Here is a 23,234-nt window from a genome sequence, read left to right on the forward strand (position 1 = left end):
GCCGGGTAGGTATATTGGAGTTCATTAATTAAGCATTTTTAAAGCAACATAAAACAGTATATCCACTGATCCGAAATTGTAAATAATCACAGCTAAGTACTTGGGATTGGAAAAAAAGTATGTTTTTGGCAGAATTATTTCCTCTATGTGTACAATAATTTCTAAGGTGAGAAAGTTCAAAACGCTGCATTATCTTAGAAACAAAGTCAATGCAGTTTCTAAAGGAGGATTTTATTAAAGTTTTTATCCAATTACAGTGGTCACGGAAAAGTTTGTAAGAGAATTATCCACATAGGATTTCTTTACAATGGAATGATAACACTGCCATATTCTTCCTGTAAGTTTTGTTGTGTATTTCGTGAGAGGATTGTTCTCAATGAATTTTAACTTGATGCTCTCTTGTATTTCCGTTTTAGACTTCTCGGGAACTGAAAGTTGCAGGAGCCATTGGTCCTTGTGTGTCTCTGAATGTGAAAGGACCATGTGTGTCAGAAAATGTAAGGAAAACTCCATTATTCTCACACCCTGTACCCCAGGATTTATTTTGTTAGAAATGTCAGTGGGGCAGCCTTATGTCACTTGTTGGGATGTGTCTGTGGTGAGGGGAAAAGGGCCGACTCTTACCGACAACCACGACGCTGAGAGGTGCTATCATTTCTGTCTGTCCTTCCATCTACCTAAAGGGTCAGAGGAGAAAACTGAGGCTCAGAGAGTTCAGGTATCTTACTCTCTGGGTCGGAGCTGATAAGGAGGAGAGGAGCTAGAGCCCGGACTCCCTTGACCCCACTGCCCTTGTTTGGGTCTCTGTGCCAGTGAGCCACAAGGTATTCTGTGTAGCAAGGCAGGCATTCAGCTAAATCCTTCAGAGATTTAGCTCTGTGTGTTGCCCTTAGAAGTGATACCTTTGTCTCACTGTTCAGAGACCATTTTGAGTTGGTTGGGCATGAATGACACTGTTGTTATATGTACACAGCTATGTTCTTTGGGTAACATGCTTTGAGAATATGTGAACAAAGTTAAGTTACCACTAGATGGTGAGGTGACTTTGCTGGTGGCTCATTTCCTCTGCTTATACTTTAGCTGCCGGGAGACAGACCATTGGGTCCAGTGAGGCCTCTCCAGGGTGGTTCTTCGCTGGAGTTGTGACAATTATATCCTTCCTTGGTTGTCCTCTTCAATGAGGACACACTGGACTCTAGAGCCAGACATGATACAAGGGCACACATCTACCCTGCTAGTCTTGTGGCCTGGATGAGGTACTTAATCGCTCTGGGACTCAACGTTGTTATCTAGGAAGCGGACATAGTAATCGTTATCTGTTGGGAGGGCTAAATGAGTAAGTTCAGGTAAAACGTGCAGAACAGCCCCTGGCACGAGGGAGGCCCACACTAGATTTCATCTTTTTTTTCCATCTTTCTCTTCCTCATTTTTCTTTGTTTATTTTTGAGATAGAGAGGGAGAGAGAATGATCAGGGGAGGAGTGGAGAGCATAGGAGACACAGAATCTGAAGCAGAGTCCAGGCTCTGAGCTGTCAGCACAGAGCCCAGTGTGGGGCTGGAACCCATGAACCATGAGATCATGATCTGAGCCAAAGTTCGACACTTAATGGACTGAACCACCCAGGCACCCCTCACATCCTCACTTTTGTCTTCATCAGCAGTGAATGTGTACTTAGTGACTACTTTGTTTTTTGTATTTTTGTTTCAAGTTTTTTTTTTTTTTTTTTTAATTCTAGTTAGTTAATGTACAACTCAATATTGGTTTCAGGAGTAGAATTTAGTGATTCATCACTTACATACCACACCCAATGCTCATCACGAGTGCCCTCCTTAATGCCCATTGCCTATTTAGCCCATCCCCTGCCCACCTTTCTCCATCAACCTTCAGTTTGTTCTCTAAATTTCACATATGAGTAAAATCATATGGCATTTGTCTTCCTCTGCCAGACTTACTTCGCTTAGTATAATACTTAGTGACTACTTTGGTTAACCTTTTGTTGAAGTTGCCAGAGGCAAAGTGATTTGAGAGACTATTCTTGTAATTCCCTGGGTAAGGCATCTGAGGAGTCACTCATCATCCCAGTGTACAAGGGGACTTATACCCCTAATTCCTGGCAGGGGTTTGGAATATTTCCTGTTCCAAAATATTTTCCATAGACTTAAAATCTGCTTATGAAGTTAACTTTATGAATCTCATTAGCTGTTTTAGGAACCAGTAGAGATTCAGCTATGAGATTTTGGGAGCGGGGTGGAGGATGCCAAGAGGGACGAAATACAGAGAAGGTTAAAGAAGTATACCCACCATTTAGAGTTGGTAATTGTTAACATTTTGCCTTAATTGCTGTCCTCTATCTTTGTAATATTTATTTTGTCTATCTGGTTCTTATCAGCCATATTCGCTTTATCATACTTCTTCAAAACCTTTGAAAACAAGTTGCAGTGTCACGACACTTAGTCTTTGAGTGTGCATCTTCTAAAAGTAAGGATGTTCTCCTACCACAACATTATATCAAACCTAAGAAAAAATGATTTGCTAATATCATCTGTATCTAGCATGTTCTTTCCCAAAATTTGCCCCAAATGCCCTTTGTAGCTGTTTTTTCCACCCTCTCACCAGTATTGCATCTAGTGTTATATATCCTTAGTCTTTTTAAATCTGGAATGGTCTTCCTGTTCTTTGGGGTTTTTTGCTTGTTTTGTTTGATGACATTGATTTGTTGAAGAAACAGTGCCAAGTGTCCATCTCTTCTACAGTAGAGTACCGCACATTTTCAGGATATTTGTTTCCTTGAGATGGCAGTGAACAGATTTCTTTTTATTTATTTATTTATTTATTTTTAATTAATTAATTTTTAAAAATAGCTTATTTTCAAGTTGGTTTCCATATAACACCCAGTGCTCATCCTCACAAGTGCCTTCCTCCATGCCCATTACCCCCCTTCCCATCACCCTCACCCCCATCTGCCCTCAGTTTGTTCTAGGCATTTAAGAGTCTCTCATGGTTTGCCTCCCTCCATCTTCCCCACTATTTTTCCCCTTCTCCCCCCGGTCCTCCATTAAGTTCCTCCTAATCCACCTATACATGCAAACATATGGTATCTGTCCTTCTCTGCCTGACTTATTTCACTCAGCATAACACCCTCAAGGTGAATGGGTTTCTCTCCTCTCTGTATTTTCTATAAAGTGGAAGTTAGATTAGTGAAAGTCAGGCAGAGAAGGACAAATACCATATATTTGCACGTATAGGAGGATTAGGAGGAACTTAACGGAGCACCGTGGGGAGAAGAAGGGGGGAAATCGTGGCAGAGAGGGAGAGAGGCAAACCGTGAGAGACTTGAATGCTGAGAACAAACTGAGGACTGATGGGTGTGGGGGAGAGGGGGGAGATGGGCATGGAGGAGGGCACTTGTGGGGATGAGCACTGGGTATGGAAACTAACTTGACAATAAACTATTTGTTAAAAAAAAAAAAAAGAAAGAAAGGGAAGTTAGATTAGTGATTAGATTCAGGTTAGACCTTTTTGTCCACCGCAGTTCCTGAGTAATCTTATAACTCATGTGTGTTTCTTCAAGAGGCATATCTATCAGGTCCTCTGTGTTAGTGGTGCTTAGTTAGACTGTGTGGTGAAGAGGATGGCTGCCCCACATTTTTCTCTTATAAGGGTACATTTCCTTTTAGTTGTTAGCAAGAAATCTGTTGAACATGATTGTAGCACAATAAGAATATCTTGCTTGCTAACGTCCATTGATTATTGTTACTCAAATCATTATGTTTTATTGGAGATTATCAAATGGTGATATCCTGATTTTATCTTTATAGTTACTCAAGGTAAATGCTTCCATAGGGAATTTGTGTTTCAGTGAGAAAATGTATTTCTGGGGCTCTGGAGGGTTTGTGGCCCACTCAAGCATTGGTGCTTATAGAAGAGGGAAAATATTCTTTTTGTATACGCATATTGATTTTATTGGCTGGGGCCCTGCAAACAAGACTAACAAAGGACAGGTTTCATAAGAGAAAAAATTAACACATGCATTGCACATTAACACGTTGCATGTATGGACTCAGTAATGAGTAACTCAGAGGGATGGTTAGAATTTGGGTTATGTGGCATCTTAACAAAAGAATGGTAAATCTGTAGAAAAATGACAAGATACAGGAAAGGCACTTTGAGCCTCTAGGACCGGCACAGTGTGGAAAGGCAGATAGATGGGGGGAGGTAATGGAAGAGAAGGAGGGTTATTGGTCCAGCAGGTTTGTTGTATAGTTTTGTCTTGTGCCACCTCTGAGCTGATAAGTATCTAGAATTGTCTTTGATGATTGAGAATCATCCTACCCTTCCTAATAGGAGGGCAGAGAGTTTTTCAGCCTTTTCAAACTACTTTCAGCTTAAAATAATCCTTATGTGAGAGTGGTATATTTTGCAGTGGCATACTCTGAACCCCTTGATTTGAAACTTTAAGAAGTTGCATATATTAAAACTTGAGTTGTGGTATGGGAATATTTGGAAGAAGGGATTGGTAAGCCAAGAAAGGGAGGCATGCAATTTTCTTTTACTTCTTTGCCATTTTCCCTGGGTGTGGCCCTTCACCTTCCAACAGATGTTCCCTGCTTCTTTTAGAAAAGACCACTAAAAGGGAAGGTGAACATGCACAAATCCATCCATCTCACCAACTTGCTTTGGAAATACTGATGAAACAGTGTCCTCTCCTCTCTCCACTTAGAGCTGTTCTGTGATTTCTCTTAAGAATGTTCCCTTGGCAGGGCGCCTGGGTGGCTCAGTTAAGCGTCCAACTTCGGCTCAGGTCATGATCTCACGGCTCGTGGGTTCAAGCCCCACGTTGGGCTCTGTGCTGACAGCTAGCTCAGAGCCTGGAGCCTTCGCCCTCTGACTGTCTCTTTCCTGGGATTGCTGGTTCTTTGGCCAGGTACGAAGGCTCCTGGCATGGCTTAATAGAGACCACAGTGGTATCAGCTTTATGCACCTGGCAGTGTCCAATTTGGGTGCAGTGTACAATTTGGAGTTGTACAAAAGAAATATGACCCTCTCGATGCATACTCACATCACTTCCTAAAAAGTATAGTATCCTGGCGGTGCCTGGTTGACTCACTTGGTTAAGCATCCAACTCTTGATTTTGACTCAGGTCATGATCTCATGGTTTGTGGGATCAAGCCCCACATTAGGCTCTGTACTGACAGCATAGAGTCTGCTTGGCATTCTCTCTTTTCCTCTCTCTCTCTGCCCTTCCCCTGCTCGTTCTCTCTCAAATAAACTTCTTTTTAAAAACACTATTCTGGGGGGCGCCTGGGTGGCTTAGTCGGTTAAGCGTCCGACTTTCGCTTAGGTCATGATCTCGCAGTTCGTGGGTTCGGGCCCCGCGTCGGGCTCTGTGCTGACTGCCAGCTCAGAGCCTGGAGCCTATTTCAGAGTCTGTATCTCCCTCTCTCTCTGACCCTCCACTGCTCAAGCTATCTCTCTCTCTCTCCTAGAAATAATAAAAATATTTTAAAAAAATAAAAAATATAAATAAATAAATAAATAAATAGAAACACTATTCTGGGACGCCTGGGTGGCTCAGTCGGTTGGGTGGCCGACTTTAGCTCAGGTCATGATCTCACGTTCCTGAGTTCAAGCCCCGCATCAGGCTCTGGGCTGACAGCTTGGAGCCTAGAGCCTGCTTTGGATTCTGTGTCTCCCTCTCTCTCTGCCCTCCTCTGCTCACACTCTGTCTCTCAAAATAAATAAATGTTAAAAAAAAATAAAAGCACTATTCTGCATTTTGATGAAGCATGTTAAAATGGGTAATAGTCACTGAATGATAAGAGCGTATATTGCAGAATCTAGTGATCTTGGTTGGCAATTCTAGGTATTTTTGACACCTGCAGCCTTTTCTTGTAGATGTCCTGCTTAAAACAGCAACACTCTTCACATTTCAGTGAACTTCATTTATCATTGGGAGTCCTTCAACTAGTCAATAAAAAGCAGCCTTCGCACCACTAAAATCTAAATTCTTTTACAAAGATTTATATGTAGCTTTTGGGTAAAAGAACTGGATTAAAAATTATATTTAATAACTAATGTTCTGTAACTATTTCCTGTTCTAATAATAAAGGTGAAACTTTCAAGGTAACTTTCAAGATAATTCTAACTCTGACTTGATTATTTCAGCTAACTTCAGTATTACAGTGTGTGTGTGTGTGTGTGTGTGTGTCTGTCTGTCTGTCGAGAAAAAGCGCTATCTTGGTGATATAATGGAAATTGGTCCAAGTTCTAATATAAAAAACTTAGTTTTAGAGTCCTGTAATAAGTCTTAAACCTTATTCTGGCTTCTAATTGTACTTTTTTTAGTTAAATTTAAATTTTCATTTGGGATGAGATCTTCTAAGTAGCCTACCATTCTTAGAGTCAGTGCTCTTCATCAGCATTAACCATAGTAGCTTTTTTGTTTTTATTTTTAATTCCTTTTCTTACCCCAGGAGCTTGGTGTTGGTGGCACAAGTCAGTGGAAAATTTGTGGCCTGGATCCCACATCTACGCTCGGCATCTATTTTGAAGTAGTCAATCAAGTGAGTTGGGTTTATGAGTATTCATGTCTTGGTGTTGTATTTTCTGATTTATTTATTTATTTTTAAATGTTCATTTATTTTGAGAGAGAATTGTGCGTGTGTGAGTGGCAGAGGGACAGAGAGAGAGGAATTCCAAGCATGCTCTGCAGTATCAGCACAGAGCCCAACATGGGACTTGATCTCATGAACTGTGAGATCATGACCTAAGCTGAAATTGAGTCAGATGCTTACCTGACTGAGCCACCCAGGCACCCCTAGGTTTTCTGATTTATTACAGACTGGTGACCTCTGGCTTCTTTCTCTGCAGACTAATGCTTCTTTGGGCTTGTATTTGTCTAATACCTGTCTGGCATGACCCTTTTTTTCCTTTCAGGGTTTGGTCAGAGTCAGACAGCAGATTGCTTTCATCACTTAAATTATTGAACTGATAAGTTCATTAGGAGAAGAATAGCTTTCTACCAGCCTTCATAATGTTGGTGAATTTTTTTTGAGTGTGTCAGTTTTTCCTCATTATTTTATTTAGAAAAATTCAAATGGGAGCGCCTCGGTGTCTCAGTCGGTTGGGTGTCTGACTTCGGCTTGGGTCATAATCTTGCGGTTCGTGGGTTCGAACCCCACGTCGGGCTCTGTGCTGGCCGCTAGCTCAGAGCCTGGAGCCTGCTTCGGATTTTGTGTGTGTCTCTCTCTCTGACCCTCCCCTGCTCACGCTGTCTCTCTTTCTCTTAGAAATAAATAAGACATTAAAAAAGAAAAAAAATAGAAAAATTCAAATGTACAGAAAAATGAAAAGAATTGTAGAGTGAATATCTGTATAATTATAGGTATTGTCACCTTCCACTTAGAATCTATAGTTCTATAGATTCTAGTTCCCGTTTTACCGTATTTTACTTTGCTTTAAGACAAATTCCTGTTGTGTCTTTCATCCCTAAACACTTCGCATGCATATCAGTAACTTGAGTTTATTAAAATTTTTTTTTAATGTTTTATTTATTTCTAGGAGAGAGAGAGACAGCGTGAGCAGGGGAGGGTCAGAGAGAGAGGGAGTCCCGGACTCTGAAATAGGCTCCAGGCTCTGAGCTGGCAGTCAGTACAGAGCCCGACACGGGGCTCGAACCCATGAACCGCGAGATCATGACCTAAGCGAAAGTCGGACGCTTAACCAACTAAGCCACCCAGGCGCCCCTCTTGAGTTTAATATTTACTTGAATATGGCTTTTTTTTTTTTTTTGAGGTAAAAGTTATGTACAGTGAAATGCCCAGATTTTAAATGTACCGTTCAGAGCTCATCAAGAACCTTGCTGTCACCACTGTGTTAGTCATTTTAGGAAGAGCACAGTGGGCTCTGTGACCATATGTGTTTGAGTCATGCCTGTGACAGTAACCAGGTGTGTGGCCTGTTGCCCGCAGCACAACGCCCCGATCCCCCAAGGAGGCAGAGGCGCCATCCAGTTTGTCACGCAGTATCAACACTCCAGCACCCAGAGGCGCATCCGCGTGACCACCATTGCCCGAAAGTGAGCATCCCGGTTTCCTTTCTCTGGAGCCATCAGTGCTTTTCCTTTGAAGAGATCACTTAACATCTCTTAGTTTATCTTCATAATTCTGCTGAGTAGTTCTCACCAGTCTCACTGGCTCATTTGATTGGAGAAGGAGGAAGAGACATTGGTGGCTAACCTAGTTAGGCCTGTAGTCACTTGCCTAGAAGAATCCTCTTTCAGTAAGAATAAGTTCATTAAAAATTAATTTTCATTATCGTCAGATAAGTAACCCATAAATACATTCTCCTTGTAAAAGATTCAAGCTGCTCATAAGTGTATAAAGAATGGGTCTCTGTCTACTCTCCCCAGAGGTGAGATGCTATGACTACACTGGTATTCATCTTCACAGTCCCATTTCTATGTATATTGTATATGTGTGTTATATGCATGTATGGCTTCTTATATTAGTATACTTAGAAACTTTCTCAATACCGTGTCAAGGACATCTTTGACATCAATACCTGTGAGTTCCTCACTCGCTGTAATGGCTGCACAGCATTGCATGGTTTGGATGGGATGTACCACTCCTCTCTTTGAGGAATTTCAGGTCCTACCTTCCTTCCAACAGTGCAGCATTCATGTGTTTATGTCTTTGTGTATATGAGTATTTCTTTCTAGCCACTTCATAGAAGTAGAATTTTGTATCCTGCAAAATTATCCTAAGAAGTTAATTCATATTCTCCCCAATAGGGTAAGGAGAGTCCTGTCTTCTCATTAATAATGAATATTATTGATCTCTAACATGCTAATATAGAGCAGCTATATATATAATATACTAATATATAGGTAGCCACTTTTATATGTATTTTTCTGTTTATTAATGAATTGAGCACTTTTCATGTTTATCGGCTATATATATTTCTTTCTGTGATCGTCTCTGCCCATTTTGTAAAACCTGTTTCTTTTTCTTGTTCATTGATTTGCAGGGGCTCTATGTATTTTGGATGATTATTGTCTGTTGTTCATATCTGGTTCTGGTCTGTTGTCTTTCAGTTTTGTTCATAGTGTCTTTATTCGTTTAGAAAACTTTGTTATATGTGCTAATTCTTTCTGCCCTGGGTATGATGCTGGAAAGTCATCCAGTATATTTGTAGACATACAGATTTTTGCAAGATTGACCTAGAGGAAGGAACTGGAGACTTAGGTACCTTTTGGGTATCTACTCTCATGATATCTTGTAGAACATTGAGAAGTTCTCCATAATTTTTCCTCGGCACTTACAGTCTTCAGAGATCACATGAAGGCAAATGAAATGTATGTAAAATTCCTTTGATTCCTTACAGTGGAGTTCGAATCTATGTTGCCTTACACGAAGTAACAGGACTTAGGTTTCTTTGTCTTAACAGAAATCTGGCTTTCTGGTCTCTCCTGAATGTAAGCACGTCACTCATTCTGAAATTGTCAGTTGGGCAGATGCGCAGAGCCAGCTGAGACACATAGAAGCAGCATTTGACCAGGAGGCGGCGGCAGTCTTGATGGCTCGGCTGGGGGTGTTCCGCGCAGAGTCAGAGGAAGGGCCCGATGTGCTCCGGTGGCTGGACCGACAGCTCATACGACTGGTAAGCTGGGCACCGTGGCACCAGGTTCAGTCTTAGACTCTGCTCTACATTGAGAAAAGAAAGCTGGTGCTGGGGCGCCTGGGTGGCTTATCGGTTAAGCGTCCGACTTTCGCTTAGGTCATGATCTCGCGGTTCGTGGGTTCGGGCCCCGCGTCGGGTTCTGTGCTGACTGCCAGCTCAGAGCCAGGAGCCTGTTTCAGTCTGTGACTCCCTCTCTCTCTGACCCTCCCCTGCTCACGCTGTCTCTCTCTCTCTCTCTCCTAGAAATAAATAAAAAAAAAAAAACATTAAAAAAAAAAAAAGAAATCTGGTGCTTAAACCTGTCATTTCATACATTCAGTCAACAAGAACTTTGTGTTGCTTACCTTAAACCAAACACATTTGCACATACGTTTTCCCCTCAAAGGCTTACATTACTGTTAGGAAGGAATGACAGGCACAGGACATTTGGAGAAAGATGCAAATCTGTGTACTGTAAGAGTTGTTTTAGATGTGTCTCTGTGGATGCTGTGGGTCTATATTTTCTCTCCAGATCTAAGGGATTTTTTTCAGCAGTAAGGATCCATGGCTCAGTGAGTGTAGAGACGCCTCGTGTTGTTCTGGGTGGAATCAGGAGAGATCTATCACAGTAATTTAAGCAAGGAAAGTTTTACTTAAAAATTACTATCACAGGGCCCCTGGGTGGCTCAGTCGGTTGAGTGTCTGACTCTTGATTTCGGCTCAGGTCGTAATCTCAGGTCCCATGACGGGCTCCATATGGAACGTGGAGCCTGCTTAAGATTCTGTTTCCCCTCTCTCTGTCCCTAACCAGCACATACACACACACTCTCTCTCTCTTAAAAAAAGAAAAAAAAGACTGGGGCTCCTGGGTGGGTCAAAGATTAAGTGACAGACTCTTGATTTCTGCTCAGGTCATGATCTCATGGTTCTTGGGTTGAAGCCCCACATTGGGGTCTTTGCTGACAACGTGGAGCCTGCTTGGGATTCTCTCTCCCTCTGCCCATCCCCTGCTCTCTCTCTCTCAAAATAAATAAATAAAATTTTAAAAATTGATTTCATTGATGAGCAACTACTTAATATAAAAAAATAAAAAAACAGGGATGCCTGGGTAGCTCAGTCGGTTAAGTGTCCAGCTCCAACTCAGGTCATGATCTTATGGTTCATGTGAGTTCAAGCCCTGCGTCAGGCTCTGTGTTGACAACTCGGAGCCTGGAACCTGCTTCAGATTCTGTGTCTCCCTCTCTCTCTACCCCTCCCCCACTCACACTCTCTGTGTGTGTCTCTCTCTCTCAAAAAAATGAGTAAACATTAAGAAACAATTTTTAATAATAAAAAAGGACTCACAATAGAGGTTTTGAATGGTGAGGGATTAGCTGGTAGTAAGAAGCAAAGAGAAGTCTGAAGAATGTAGGAAGAGTGAATATGCAGCAGCCATTACTTCTAGGCTGAGGTAGAGCCCCCAAGAAAGAACTCCCTCCCAGGGCTGATCTAGGTGGGAGGGCACAGCCATGGCTCACTGAATCCCTCATGGCAAGGAAGTCACTCTTGTATCATGCCAGAAGAGCTTGACAGAAATTCACTTCCTGGAACTGGATGAAAGTCTACCCTCGGGATGCCAAGGAGAGCTCTTCACCAGGAAGTGGCTTACTAGAGGCACACAGTGTATACAGGGGTAGCTAGCTGCTGGCTCCAGAAGCTCAACACTGAGGAAGCCATAGGCACTCCTGCTGAGTGAGCACCCTGGAACCTTGAAACAGATGCTTGCCTCCAGTGCCCTCTACTGACAGCTTAACATCATGCCAGCTGGCACAGGAAAAATACTTAAAAGGGCCTGAGCCCATTTTACACCAGGCAGAAGAGTAAATTTGGAGCTACAAAGCAGTAAATCAGTAATTGATGTAGTCTTACTAACATAGAAATTGACAACATAGGTTCATGATCAAACACCTAATTTAATTTTATTTAGCTGTATGTGTGCCCTGGCTGTCCCATGGAACCATTTTTTGGGAATGTCAACATTTGAAACACAATTTGAAAATTGAGCAGAAGGTCCAAGTAGTTGGCAAAGGCTTCATGGTAAAGTGAGCCTTCAATCAAGTGTTCTTAAAAAGAGTAGGGTAACAGATGAGAAGGCAGGGCCAAGCATGGACAAGCCTGTGTGACATGGCTGTGCATTTGAGCTTTTGCTGGGGACCAGGAGAGATCTCATGAGGCCAGGTTGTACAGTGGGGAAAAGCAGTGAAGGTGCTGCTTAATTGTAGAATGCTTCATTTTATTTATGAATTTATTATTTTTAAAAAAATTTTTTGAGAGAGCAGGGGAGAGAGGGAGAGGGAGGGAGAGAGAGAGACAGAGAGAAAGAGAGAATCTTAAGCAGACCCCACACTTAGCGCAGAGCCCAATGCAAGGATCAATCCCACAACCCTGTGATCGTGACCTGAGCCAAAATTGAGAGTTGGACGCTCAACCAACTGAGCTACCCAGGCGCCTCTATGAATTTGTTTTAATTTTTATTACTGAAGTGTGGTTGACATAGAATGTAATTTTAGCTTCAGGTGCACCACATAATTGATTCAACAATTCTATTGGATGCCTTGATTTTAAAGTTAAGTCACTGCATCAATACAGGGGGGGATTGTTTAGGTGTGAGTCCTAAGCAGGGGAGTGCCGTGACCATGATGCTTGTGTTTACATTTACCATTACCATATGAGATAAATTAGAGGGTGAAAGACTGCCGTTATGGAGACCAGTGGAGACCAGTTCTGGAGGTTCAAGGGAGCTGAGACCAGGGTGTGGTAGGACAGTTAGAGGGGAGGGAAGGTTTGAAATCAGGACCTATGCTGAAAGAAGAATTGATAAAACTTGGTCAAACTCTTCATGGAATCAAAAACAAAAAAATCGACATTGACTTAGGTTTTAAGTGTGGGTGACTGCAAGGATGAGGAAGAGGTAGAAGGGATGGGGGGTGAAATTTTTTTTAATGTAATAAATAGTTCAGTTTATTTTACACATGTGAAAAATATATCCAAGAGAAGCCATCCTGCATTTGGGTGCCTCTAACAGGCAGCACTGGATGTGGGGGTGGATTTAGATGACGTTGGTCTGTTACTTGTAGTCGAAGTAGTGAGGATGGGAGCAGGGGCCAAGACCTAGCCTCCAAGGAACCCACAGTTAGGAGGTAGGGAGATGAGGGGCTGTGGAACAAGACAGAGAAGGATCAGTTGGAGAGAACGAGAGATAGGAAAGTGCCGTGTTAGCACGTGGAGGAGAATTTCACGAGGTTTTAGGGAGCTGGTTGGCTCGTGGTACTGGGGAGTCCAGGAAGTTGAGAGCAATACAAGGTCATCAGACTTGGTAGGAGAGGGTAACTGTCAGAGATGAGCTTTCCTTCAGTGGCAGAAGGTCCAGTTCTCTAGTGGCCAGAAGAGAGGTGCAAAACAAAGAGGGAATAAAGAATGGAAGAGAGAATAGTGGTCAGAACATTTCTTTTGAAAAAAGGGAGAACTGAGCTGTAGAGTGATAGAACATCAAAGCTTATTTATCATTGTCAGTTTTCTGCACACTTCAGGGCTTTTACCTATGGGAGAGGTGCCTGAGAGAGCTCCCTGAGCTGCTGACTGGTCTGGGCAGTCCTCCGGCAGCATTGCCAGGTTGCCAGTTAGAAATGCAGGATGTTTACACACCTGCCGAATCACAGTCTGTGTTTAACAACACCCTGGGTGCTGGGTCTGCCCAGCCATGCTTGAGAAGTGCTGGTCTGGGACTCTCAGTCCGGAGTTGAGATCAGAGCATAGCTGTCTACTGTAGGCATTTTCCAGATGACACTAACTTGGCTTTTCTCTCTCTCTCTTTTTTTTTTTCCCCCCCTTTTTGCTGTTTTCTTTCCACAGTGTCAGAAATTTGGACAGTATAACAAAGAAGACCCCACTTCTTTTAGGTTATCAGATTCCTTCTCTCTGTATCCTCAGGTAAGTAATAGGTGTTTTTTTTTAATAACTACAGAAGAATAAATTGTGATGAAAATCAAACATGCTGCAAAAAAACCTATTTTTAATCAGGCTCTGCATTGAGCGTGAACCCTGTTTGAGATTCTCTTTCTCTCTCCTACTGCCCCTCTACCCCACTAGTGCGCGCGCTCTCTCTCTCTCTCTCTCTCTCTCTCTCAAAAAATTCTTTTTTAGAACTAAGACTCGCTGTTCTCAGGCTAAAGTGAAGACTTGGTGTGTTTTGAGACTCTGTCTACAGGTGATGAAGGTTATTCTGCTCTTGTTCAGTTCTCTGTGTCTTTGTGAGACAGTGTCTCAGCCCTACAGAGGACAAAGATGATATGCAGGGAGAAGAGAAGTATGTAAACTTCCATGAAAAGGCAAAACAGGGTTGTTGCTGAAGGCCACAACAGAATCTCTTAATATGTAAAATTAAAAATTTAGCAGCTTTTTCAGAAGCAAATCAAGAAAATGAAGCACAAATGAAGACGAATATAACAAAATGGGGCCAGAAATAATGACAGATATTTAATGAAAAATCTGTAGTGGCTCTGCTACGTCATACCTGTGAATCAGCAGTAATAACAGCTCCTGTAAATAGCCGCTCTGTGCCCGGACCAGGCACTTGGGAGCCATTAGACAGGGGAAGGAGGGAGCATGAAGCCGCTGTCTGGGATGTGTGCATTTACCTTTCTGAACCCCCATGCTCATCTGTAAATGAGAAAACTAGAACTTGCCCCCGTAGGTGCTGTGGGGATGATAGGCCGAGGTGGATGGAGTGTTTACCTCAGGGCCAGGTGCCCACTAAGTGCTTGGTGGATGTGAGCCTGCTCCACAGCTGGGGCCCAGGACTCTCCAGGTGGCCTCTTTGCAGTGCGACTTTTTTCCAGAACAGGAGGCAAACCCAGCACTTCTTCCCTTCCCTTCCCTTCCCTCAGAGATGTCCTAATGAGGAATAAGTAGAAAGTAGAAAACTTCTATTTTTAAATAAATTTGTGAGGGGCGCCTAGGTGGCTCAGTCAGTTAGGCATCTGACTTCAGCTCAGATCATGATCTCATAGTTTGTGGGTTCAAGCCCCATGTCAGGCTCTGTGCTGACAGCTCAGAGCCTGGAGCCTGCTTTAGATTCTGTGTCTCCCTCTCTCTCTGACCCTCCCCTGCTCATGCTGTCTCTCTCAGAAATTTAAAAAAAAAAAAGAAACATTAAATTTGTGAGCACTTAGATATGCAGGTAGGTATTATTCTTTTAGTTACTTAATTTGGAAAGCAGTCATGGGTTTCATTCGTGAACTTGTGTAGCCTAGACTCTTAGGATTAGAAGGGAACCTTAGAGGTCACTTCACTTGACCCCCCACCCAGGGCAGGGCTCTGTGGTCCCTGACACATGGCCCTGTGCCGGAACAGCTGAGGCTGTACAGTACTGGGGAAGGAGCCCTGGACCTGCCAGAGTCAGAGTGGGGTTCCAGCGCTGGCTCTGCTGCTGCCAATCTGGGATGGGGTCCTGAACCCCCTGGATGTTGGTTTCCCCTTTAGAAGGAGGGAATGGGTCTGGAGAAGTGGCTTGCAGTCTCTTTAAAGCCGTGGAATCCGTTCTTCGAGAGGACCCCTTAAAAGACAGCACATAAAGCAAATAGACTTGCAGCTGCTCTGGTTGTGCCCATGCACCACCTTCAACCACAGGGTGCTGCCACAGCACCCTTCACCACCCCCCAGCCCGAACCCTAAGGATCTGCTAGGACTTAAGAGCACAGTTTGAACACCATTGAATGAGGTGGTTTCTAAGATTCCTTCAGTTGAGGCAACTAGGTTAGAGGCCAAGCTCAGTCTCTGGGACCAGATGCCTGTATTAGAGCAGCTCTGCCCCTCAATGCAAGTGTCCTTGGGCAAGTTGCCCACCATAGTTTGCTCTCCCGTAAGCCAGGGACAGTAAGAGAACCTATTTTGTGGGCCTACTGGAAGGATAAAGTCGTTTTTGTCAACTGCTTTGTGCCTTGCACACAGGATGCATTGAATGTCAGCCATGATTATTATTTAGGAGCCTGTGGTTTAATATTTGGAATCTCAGGAAGCTTTATACTTCTCAGTGCAGCACATTTTCATGTTCTGGCATCTCTTTAGATTGAGCTAAGTCTGTCATCCACCTTCTGATCCTGTGGTAAAGAGCACACCTCTCTAGCCTCATCTCTTATCCTTCCCTCTCCTGTACACACCCCTCACTCCAGCGTACCAGCGGGAGTCCTGAGCTCTCCACCCTCTTAGCTGCTCCTGCAGCAGGAGTCCCCTCCCTCTGGCCGCCTCATGCACGTCTTTCAGACCCCAGTGGCCTGGGAAGCCTCCTGCTGCCCTCCTTTCTCATCCCATCCTACTAGTACTTTCTTGTATTGTGATCACAACTTTTGTGGCTTTCCTGAGTGTGCCTTTTCCCCACTGCACTGTGGCTTCTCTAGGTGTTCTGTCTGCAACCTGGCCCAGTGACTCCAGAAATAAATGCTGCTTTGCCTTTCTCCTTACATGTGGAAGCTTTGACATACCCACAGGGCCCCTTCCCGTTTCTTAAAAATAATGTTTATTTCTTTTTTTAATAATGTTTATTTTAATAATGTTTATTTCTAATTGGTGGAAAACTCAAAATTTACCATCATAATGACTTTTTAATCATTCTTTTTTCTTTTTTAATTTCTTTAATGTTTATTTATTTCTGAGAGAGAGAAGAGAGGCAGAGTGCAAGTGGAAAGGGTCAGAGGGAGGGAGACACAGAATCTGAAGCAGGCTCCAGGCTCCGAGCTGTCAGCACAGAGCCTGATGCGGGGCTCAAACCCATGTACTGTGAGATCATGACCTGAGCCAAAATCAGACACTCAACCGACTGAGCTACCCAGGCGCCCCATATCTTAATGGTTTTTAAGTATGTAGTTCAGTAGTTTCAAGTATATTCACATTGTTATGCAACAGATCTCCAGAATTTTTTATCCTACAAACCTGAAACTCTACTAAACAGCTTCCCATTTCCCTCTTCCCCCTCTCCTTGGTACTACCATGTACTTTCTGCTCACATGAAATAGAAGCCTTTGTCTTAAAATCTGGCTTCTCTTTTGGAGACCTAAGGCAAGTCCACTATCTGGGTTTCTACGAAAGTTACAGCTGTATGCATTTGTCTTTTTTCTTTCTTTCTCTCTCTCTCTTTTTTTTTTTTTTATGTAAATGCAGTTCATGTTCCATCTTAGAAGATCTCCATTTCTCCAAGTGTTTAACAACAGTCCTGACGAGTCGTCGTATTACAGACACCATTTTGCCCGGCAGGACCTCACCCAGTCCCTCATCATGATCCAGCCCATTCTGTACTCCTATTCATTCCATGGGCCACCAGAGGTGAGGTTTTACGTGAACGCTTTTCTCAGAATTGGAATCACCTAGTATGGGTTGTTTCTAGCAAGTTTACTCTTAGAACAAAGCTATAAAAAAAGAAAACTTTGAGTCTTTGTAGTAATTTAACATTATTTCTGATAATTAAAAAATACACATAGGAAAAAGTCATAGGGTATATAAAGAAAGCTATTATCTGTAGAAGGCAGGATTACATGTTTAAAAAAACTTACAAAAGTGTATGAGTACTTTTTTTCCTACTGTGTTCATATACTTTGACCCAGTAAATCTGTCTTGTGCCTGAAGGAAGTCCTTCTAAATATAGAAGAAGCTTTGTTCAAAGAAATAGTAAAATGAACTGTTATAATGGAAGATTAGAAAACAATCCAAGAGTTTAATAGTAGGAAAATAAATAAGAAATGTTTACAAAGTTTATGCAATGTGATAAAGTATTGAAATGTTACATGAAGGTGCACTGGCTAGCTAAGTCGATAGAACTTGTGACTCTTTATCTCAGGGTCGTGAGTTAGAGCTCCATGTTGGGCATAAAGGAAGAAGAAGAAGAGAAAGGGGAAAAAAATATAAGTATAAAATTATTTTTTTTAAAAAGGGTGGGACACCCAGCTGGCTGAGTTGGAAGAGCATGTGATTCTTGATCTTGATATCGTCAGTTCAAGCCCCACATTGGGTTTAGAGGTTACTAAGAAAATAAATTTTTAAAAAGATGTTATAAGAAAAAAATCAAAATACAAACTTTCCTAAATTACGTATTTTTTGGCATACAAGTATTAAAAACTATGTGAAAATAAATTATGAACGTTTGTTGTACTTGGGTACAAATTTTCTAATTTTCCTTAATGAGTATGTTACTTTTATTGCTGAGATAGAAATCATAATAAAATATATTTTGTAGTAAACTTTTAAAACTTGTATTAAAAGCTGTTCTTTTTCATATAGGCATCACTGTTCTCAGTTATCTACAGTGGTAGATTTGAGAGAATGTTTCTAACACAGAACTGAGAATGTTTGGAATTGTTTCTGGTTCCTGGAGCAAAAAATGTTCTTAATCTCTCTTCCTACTTGGTGAGGGATTATTCGGAGCCTGTTTCTTCTACAAAGTTGATACATAGAACTGCTGAGTCAGAGAGCAGAAAGCAGGAGTTTCCTTAAAGACAGGGAGAGTCACTCTGCCAGGTGCCTTTTGTAAGCAGCCTTGTAGCTGTTAAATGGACCCCCCAGGTGTGGGTTGGAGTGGTCGCCATGTGGGAATGGGAAAGACCAATGCCATCCCTCTCCCTCTTTCTTCAGCCCGTGCTCTTGGACAGCAGCAGCATTCTAGCTGACAGAATTTTGCTGATGGATACGTTCTTCCAAATTGTCATTTATCTTGGTGAGGTAAGAAGATGTTAATTTCTTTCCTTACTATTGTTTTGGCTTTATTTTTATTAATTTAAGTTTTGATAACATTTGAAATAATTTGGGCTTAGAAAACAATAAACATGTCCTCATGTTTATTATGAGGATAGCAGTTTTTATTCTATTGAATGAAATTTTTTTTCAGGTCCCTGAGGGGGGCAGGTATCTGTATATTTGGTAATTTTAATTTTATTTGCTCTAAGTAAATCTCTATAACTTACTGCTTTTTGAATTGTCAGGCAAGGTCACTTTACTTTTCCTCAGTCAACTTTTCACACACACTGCTGTCCTTTCAGAGTTACGTGAGAGTCACTAGTAAACAGTAAGTTTGGGACTAAGGTTTTTCTTTGATAAAATAACTTTGGGGGACGCCTGGCTGGCTCAGTCAGTAGAGCGTGCGACTCTTGATCTTAGGGTTGTGAGTTTGAGCGCCACAATGGGTGTGGAGATTATTTAAAAATAAAATTTTTTTAAAAACGGTGGCATGCTTACCCTTACAATGGGTCTGTGGATCCCGAGGATGACTGTGTATGGCTTTCAGGGGAGAAGCCCTTTCTTTCTCAAAGGGGTTTCCTAAGAAAGGGAATGGCTCCTCTGAAGAAAATCCTTTCAGTGAGCATTATGTTCATTGACATTCTTTTCCTGGCTGTCCATTCCTTACTGTCAATAAATTGTTCTAGTGATTGACATGACTTCCTAGTGTCTTTACGTTAGATGTGATTTCAGATGTCCTGCAAAGGTATACATTGTGTTTCAGAATTCCCTTAATAACTAGAATGACTTAGGGGCGCTTGGGTGGCTTAGTCGGTTAAGCGTCCGACTTTCGCTTAGGTCATGATCTCGCGGTTCATGGGTTCGAGCCCTGCGTCGGGCTCTGTGCTGACTGCCAGCTCAGAGCCTGGAGGCTGTTTCAGTCTGTGACTCCCTCTCTCTCTGACCCTCCCCTGCTCACGCTGTCTCTCTCTCTCTCTCCCCTAGAAATAAATAAATAAATAAATAAATAAATAGAATGACTTAGTTTCCTGATATTAATATGCATATTTGTATAGTTTTCAGCATATTGATGCTCACTCTGCTGGCTGCTTGCCCACCGACGATAGGGTTCACTAATGGTCCTAGACCAAGGGCCTTTGGGTGACCAATTGTTGTTCCCACCGGTTCCTATAGGGGCAGTAATTATGACTAGGTTTCTGGCCTTCCGCTTACCCCTCTCAGACATTTCTGACCACAACCCCCATCCTGTTCGTTCATATGTTTATTGAGGACCTTCCATTTGCATGCAAGTAATGGGTTCTAAAGACAAAGATAATGACATAGTTCTCACTCTCCAAAAGCCCCAAGTCTGCTGGTTGTGGGTGTTCTGATGAATACTTGGACCCAAACAAGGTTATAGGCATTTCCTCCATGCCACCAATCAGTCAGCACTTAACACCTGGTAGGGTCACCTGGGTGGCTCAGTCGGTTAAGCATCTGACTCTTGATCTCGGCTCAGGTCATGATCTCACAGTTTATGAGATCAGGCCCTGAGGTGGCTCTGTGCTGACTGTGCAGAGTCTGCTTGGGATGGTCTCTCTCCTCTGCCCTTCCCCCACACTTGTTTGAACTGCTCACACGTGCTCTCTCTCTCTCAAAATCAGTAAATAAAAAAAATTAAGACCTGGAAAATGTTACTGGAAACTCTGAGAAGAAGGGAGAGCAGGCTGCAGAAGGAAGCATCTAAAGAGAATCCTCTTTCTGGTATCAGATGAACAGTTATGTTTTTAAAACCTATTGATCACTTGTTACATCCTCTTATTCCATTTCCCTCTCACTGTTTTCTTTTTTAATGTCCCCTAAATAACATGTGAAAGCACTTCAGTTTACTTATAAAGATATATTAATCAGTCAGCATATATTTCTTGATTTCCGGTGTACGCAAGACATTTTCTAGAGCATTGCTCTTGGGGATAAAAGAGGGTGAGACACAGTGTTAGCTGAGGTGGGGAGATAAGTTTATTGCCTGTATAAACTTGCCTAATGAACACCCACACTGATTCTTGCAGCTGTTCTCTCCCCAGTTAAGAGTATCCCAACTCAGAGACCCAGGGAGATGGGAATGAGTCTGTGTGACACTAAGCACTGGGCAAGGGCACTAGACAAGGGCGTAGAAGTGTGCCCCGAGGAAAGAGAAGGGGGAATGGATTCTACGTAGGAATCCGACAAATCCCTTTCCCTACCAGCTGTAAGGACATGAGAGGCTGGACCGAGTGATGGCAGTGGACGTGGAAAGGAAGGGAGCTCCTTGGGACAGCTGTTCCCTGGGTGTTTGTAGCTAGTTGGTATGTACAGTTAGAAAGGAAAGGTGTGGGGCGCCTGGGTGGCTCAGTTGGTTAAGTGTCTGACTTCAACTCAGGTGTCATGATCTCATGGTTCTTGAGTTCAAGCCCCACATCAGGCTCTCTGCTGTCTGTGCAGAGCCCGCTTCAGATCCTCTGTCCCACCCCTGCTTGCTCTCTCTCTCTCTCTCTCAAAAATAAACAAACATGAAAAAGAAAGAAAGGGAAGAGGTGTGACTGATGGCTGTGACATTTCTGGGAGAACCTGTAGGTGCGGGTATCCTGGCTGCACCTCTTTGCTTACACATACTTACACTCCCCAGCTCTGCTCTCCTCTCTGTAACTCGTCGTTCTTGATGTAAGACTTCCTCATGGGAAACATGTTCTCAGTGGTGGTGGGAGTGTCAAGTGTGTCAAGGAAGACTGTTGTTGTGGTGTTTCCACAATGGTTTTGGTTGGTTTGTTTTGGTGCAGACCATAGCCCAGTGGCGTAAAGCTGGTTACCAGGACATGCCCGAGTACGAAAACTTCAAGCACCTTCTGCAGGCACCACTGGATGATGCTCAAGAGATTCTGCAGGCGCGCTTCCCAATGCCACGTTACATTAACACAGAGCACGGAGGCAGCCAGGTAAGTGAAGTGAATTCCAGCTCTCATGTTCTGTTGGTTTCCTGACATATTTTCATGGCTATAAGTCCAGTGGCATAGCTAATATTTTATGTGGTGACATAAATTGACATTCAGCCAAACTTCCAAATATGACTTCTTAAATGAGTGGTAAAAACACGTTAACGTAAAAGTAGAGGGTTGCCAAAATAAAACATACCTCATGTTTCGGGAACCCTTATAAATGGGGATTATTGGCTTACATTAAAGAAATTGGTTCCTATGTGGTAGAAAAATGCTAATTTAACAAAAGAAATGTTGTAAACACTTGTTACTATTACACTAATACTAATGCCATTGTAATCTTTAAATGTCTTGCTTTTTTAAAGGCCCGATTCCTTTTGTCCAAAGTGAATCCATCTCAGACACACAATAACCTGTATGCTTGGGGACAGGTAAGAAATTGTCAGGTATCTAGGGGAGGAGGTCTTTTTGAAAAACTTGTTACCAAATGGATCCCTTTTGGCCTTAAAGACAGAATTACCTAATGTATTTTGCTGGGGGGGGGGTGGGGTAAGTGGAAACTTTGAATAACATAGCTGGGGCAGGAGGGGCCACTGGTGTGGATTCCCTTCTGCAATACACAGGGTAATATGACAGATTCGGCCAGAGGACAGAACTCTGTAGCGTGACCTGCATTTGGCTCTCCTCATAGATGCAGCAACATTTTCCCCAAGCCCTCTCCCTCTTCTTCCCTCCTCCATCCTCCATCCCCCCTCCCTCAAGGGTCCAGGGCAAAAACATCTACTCCTGCTTACCACTGGCTCTGCCTCCTCCTCACTTTCTAGCCTCTGATTCCTTCTGTATCTAATTATTCCTAACATTTATGTCTTTCTCAAATAAGTCTTTTCTTTCCCTCCATTTTGTTACACTGTTTAAAGTTAAACTTTCTTTTGAGGTAATTGTAAATTTACAAGCAGGTGTGGGAAATTATGCGGAGACATTCTCTGTGCTCTTTACCTCGTGTTCTGCAGTAGGAACATCTTGTACAAGCATAATGCAGTGTCATGGCCAGGGTACTGACGTAGATATGGTCCAGATGCACACTTCCATCACCACAGGGATCTCTCATTTGCCCTTGTACAGTCACTCTCACTTCCCTTCTGCCACCACCCCTTTCTTGACACCTGGCCACTGCTGCTGTGTGCTCCACTTCTGTGATTTTGTCATCAAGAATGTTATGTATGTGAAATCACATGGTGCATGACCTTTGGGGACTGGCTTTTTTCCCTCAACAGGATTATCTAAAGATTCATCCAAGTTATTGCATGTATCAGTAATTTGTTCCTTTTTACTTGCCAAGTAGTATTCCATGGTAGAGATGTACTGTAGTTGCTTAATCATTCACCCACTGAAGGACATCTGGGTTCACAGTTGCTGGCTATTAGGAATAAAGCTGCTGTAAATATTCACGTATGCTTTACTTATGAACATAAGTCTTCCTTTCTCTGAGATAAATGCCCTGGAGTACATTTGCTCAGTCGTATGGTAGTCATGTGGTTAGTCTAAGTAACTGCGGTATTGTTTTCTGGATAGACTGCTTCCTTTTGCGTCCTCACTAGCAATGTGTGAGTGATCCAGTTTCTCTGCATCCTTGTCAACATTTGGCACTGTCATCATTTTGATTTTAGTTATTCCAATAGGTGTATAGTGGTATAACATTGTGGTTTTAAGTTACATTTTCTTGGAGCACCTGAGTGGCTCAGTTGGTTGGGCGTCAGACTTCGACTCAGGTCATGATCTCACAGTTCATGAGTTCAAACTCTGCATCTAGCTGGCTATGGTTAGTGCACAGTCTGCCTTGGATATTCTCTCTCTCTCTCTC

General features: G+C 42.6%; 1 protein-coding gene across 3 annotated transcripts in view; it reads left to right on the forward strand.

The window, feature by feature from the left end:
* Positions 1-23,234, forward strand: part of SEC23B (SEC23 homolog B, COPII coat complex component) — a 46,654-nt gene that overhangs the window by 16,916 nt on the left and 6,504 nt on the right. For all 3 annotated transcript variants that reach the window (XM_039256535.1, XM_039256536.1, XM_039256534.1), the window contains 9 exons: positions 417-497; positions 6,476-6,565; positions 7,973-8,079; positions 9,509-9,662; positions 13,554-13,631; positions 16,857-17,018; positions 18,321-18,407; positions 21,218-21,373; positions 21,739-21,804. In XM_039256535.1, coding sequence (XP_039112466.1) covers positions 417-497; positions 6,476-6,565; positions 7,973-8,079; positions 9,509-9,662; positions 13,554-13,631; positions 16,857-17,018; positions 18,321-18,407; positions 21,218-21,373; positions 21,739-21,804 — 981 coding nt within the window. The remainder of the gene's footprint in view (positions 1-416; positions 498-6,475; positions 6,566-7,972; positions 8,080-9,508; positions 9,663-13,553; positions 13,632-16,856; positions 17,019-18,320; positions 18,408-21,217; positions 21,374-21,738; positions 21,805-23,234) is intronic.

The sequence above is a fragment of the Hyaena hyaena genome, unplaced genomic scaffold (genome assembly GCF_003009895.1).
Source record: "Hyaena hyaena isolate Hyena2069 unplaced genomic scaffold, ASM300989v1 scaffold_579, whole genome shotgun sequence".
Taxonomy (NCBI): Eukaryota; Metazoa; Chordata; class Mammalia; order Carnivora; family Hyaenidae; genus Hyaena; species Hyaena hyaena.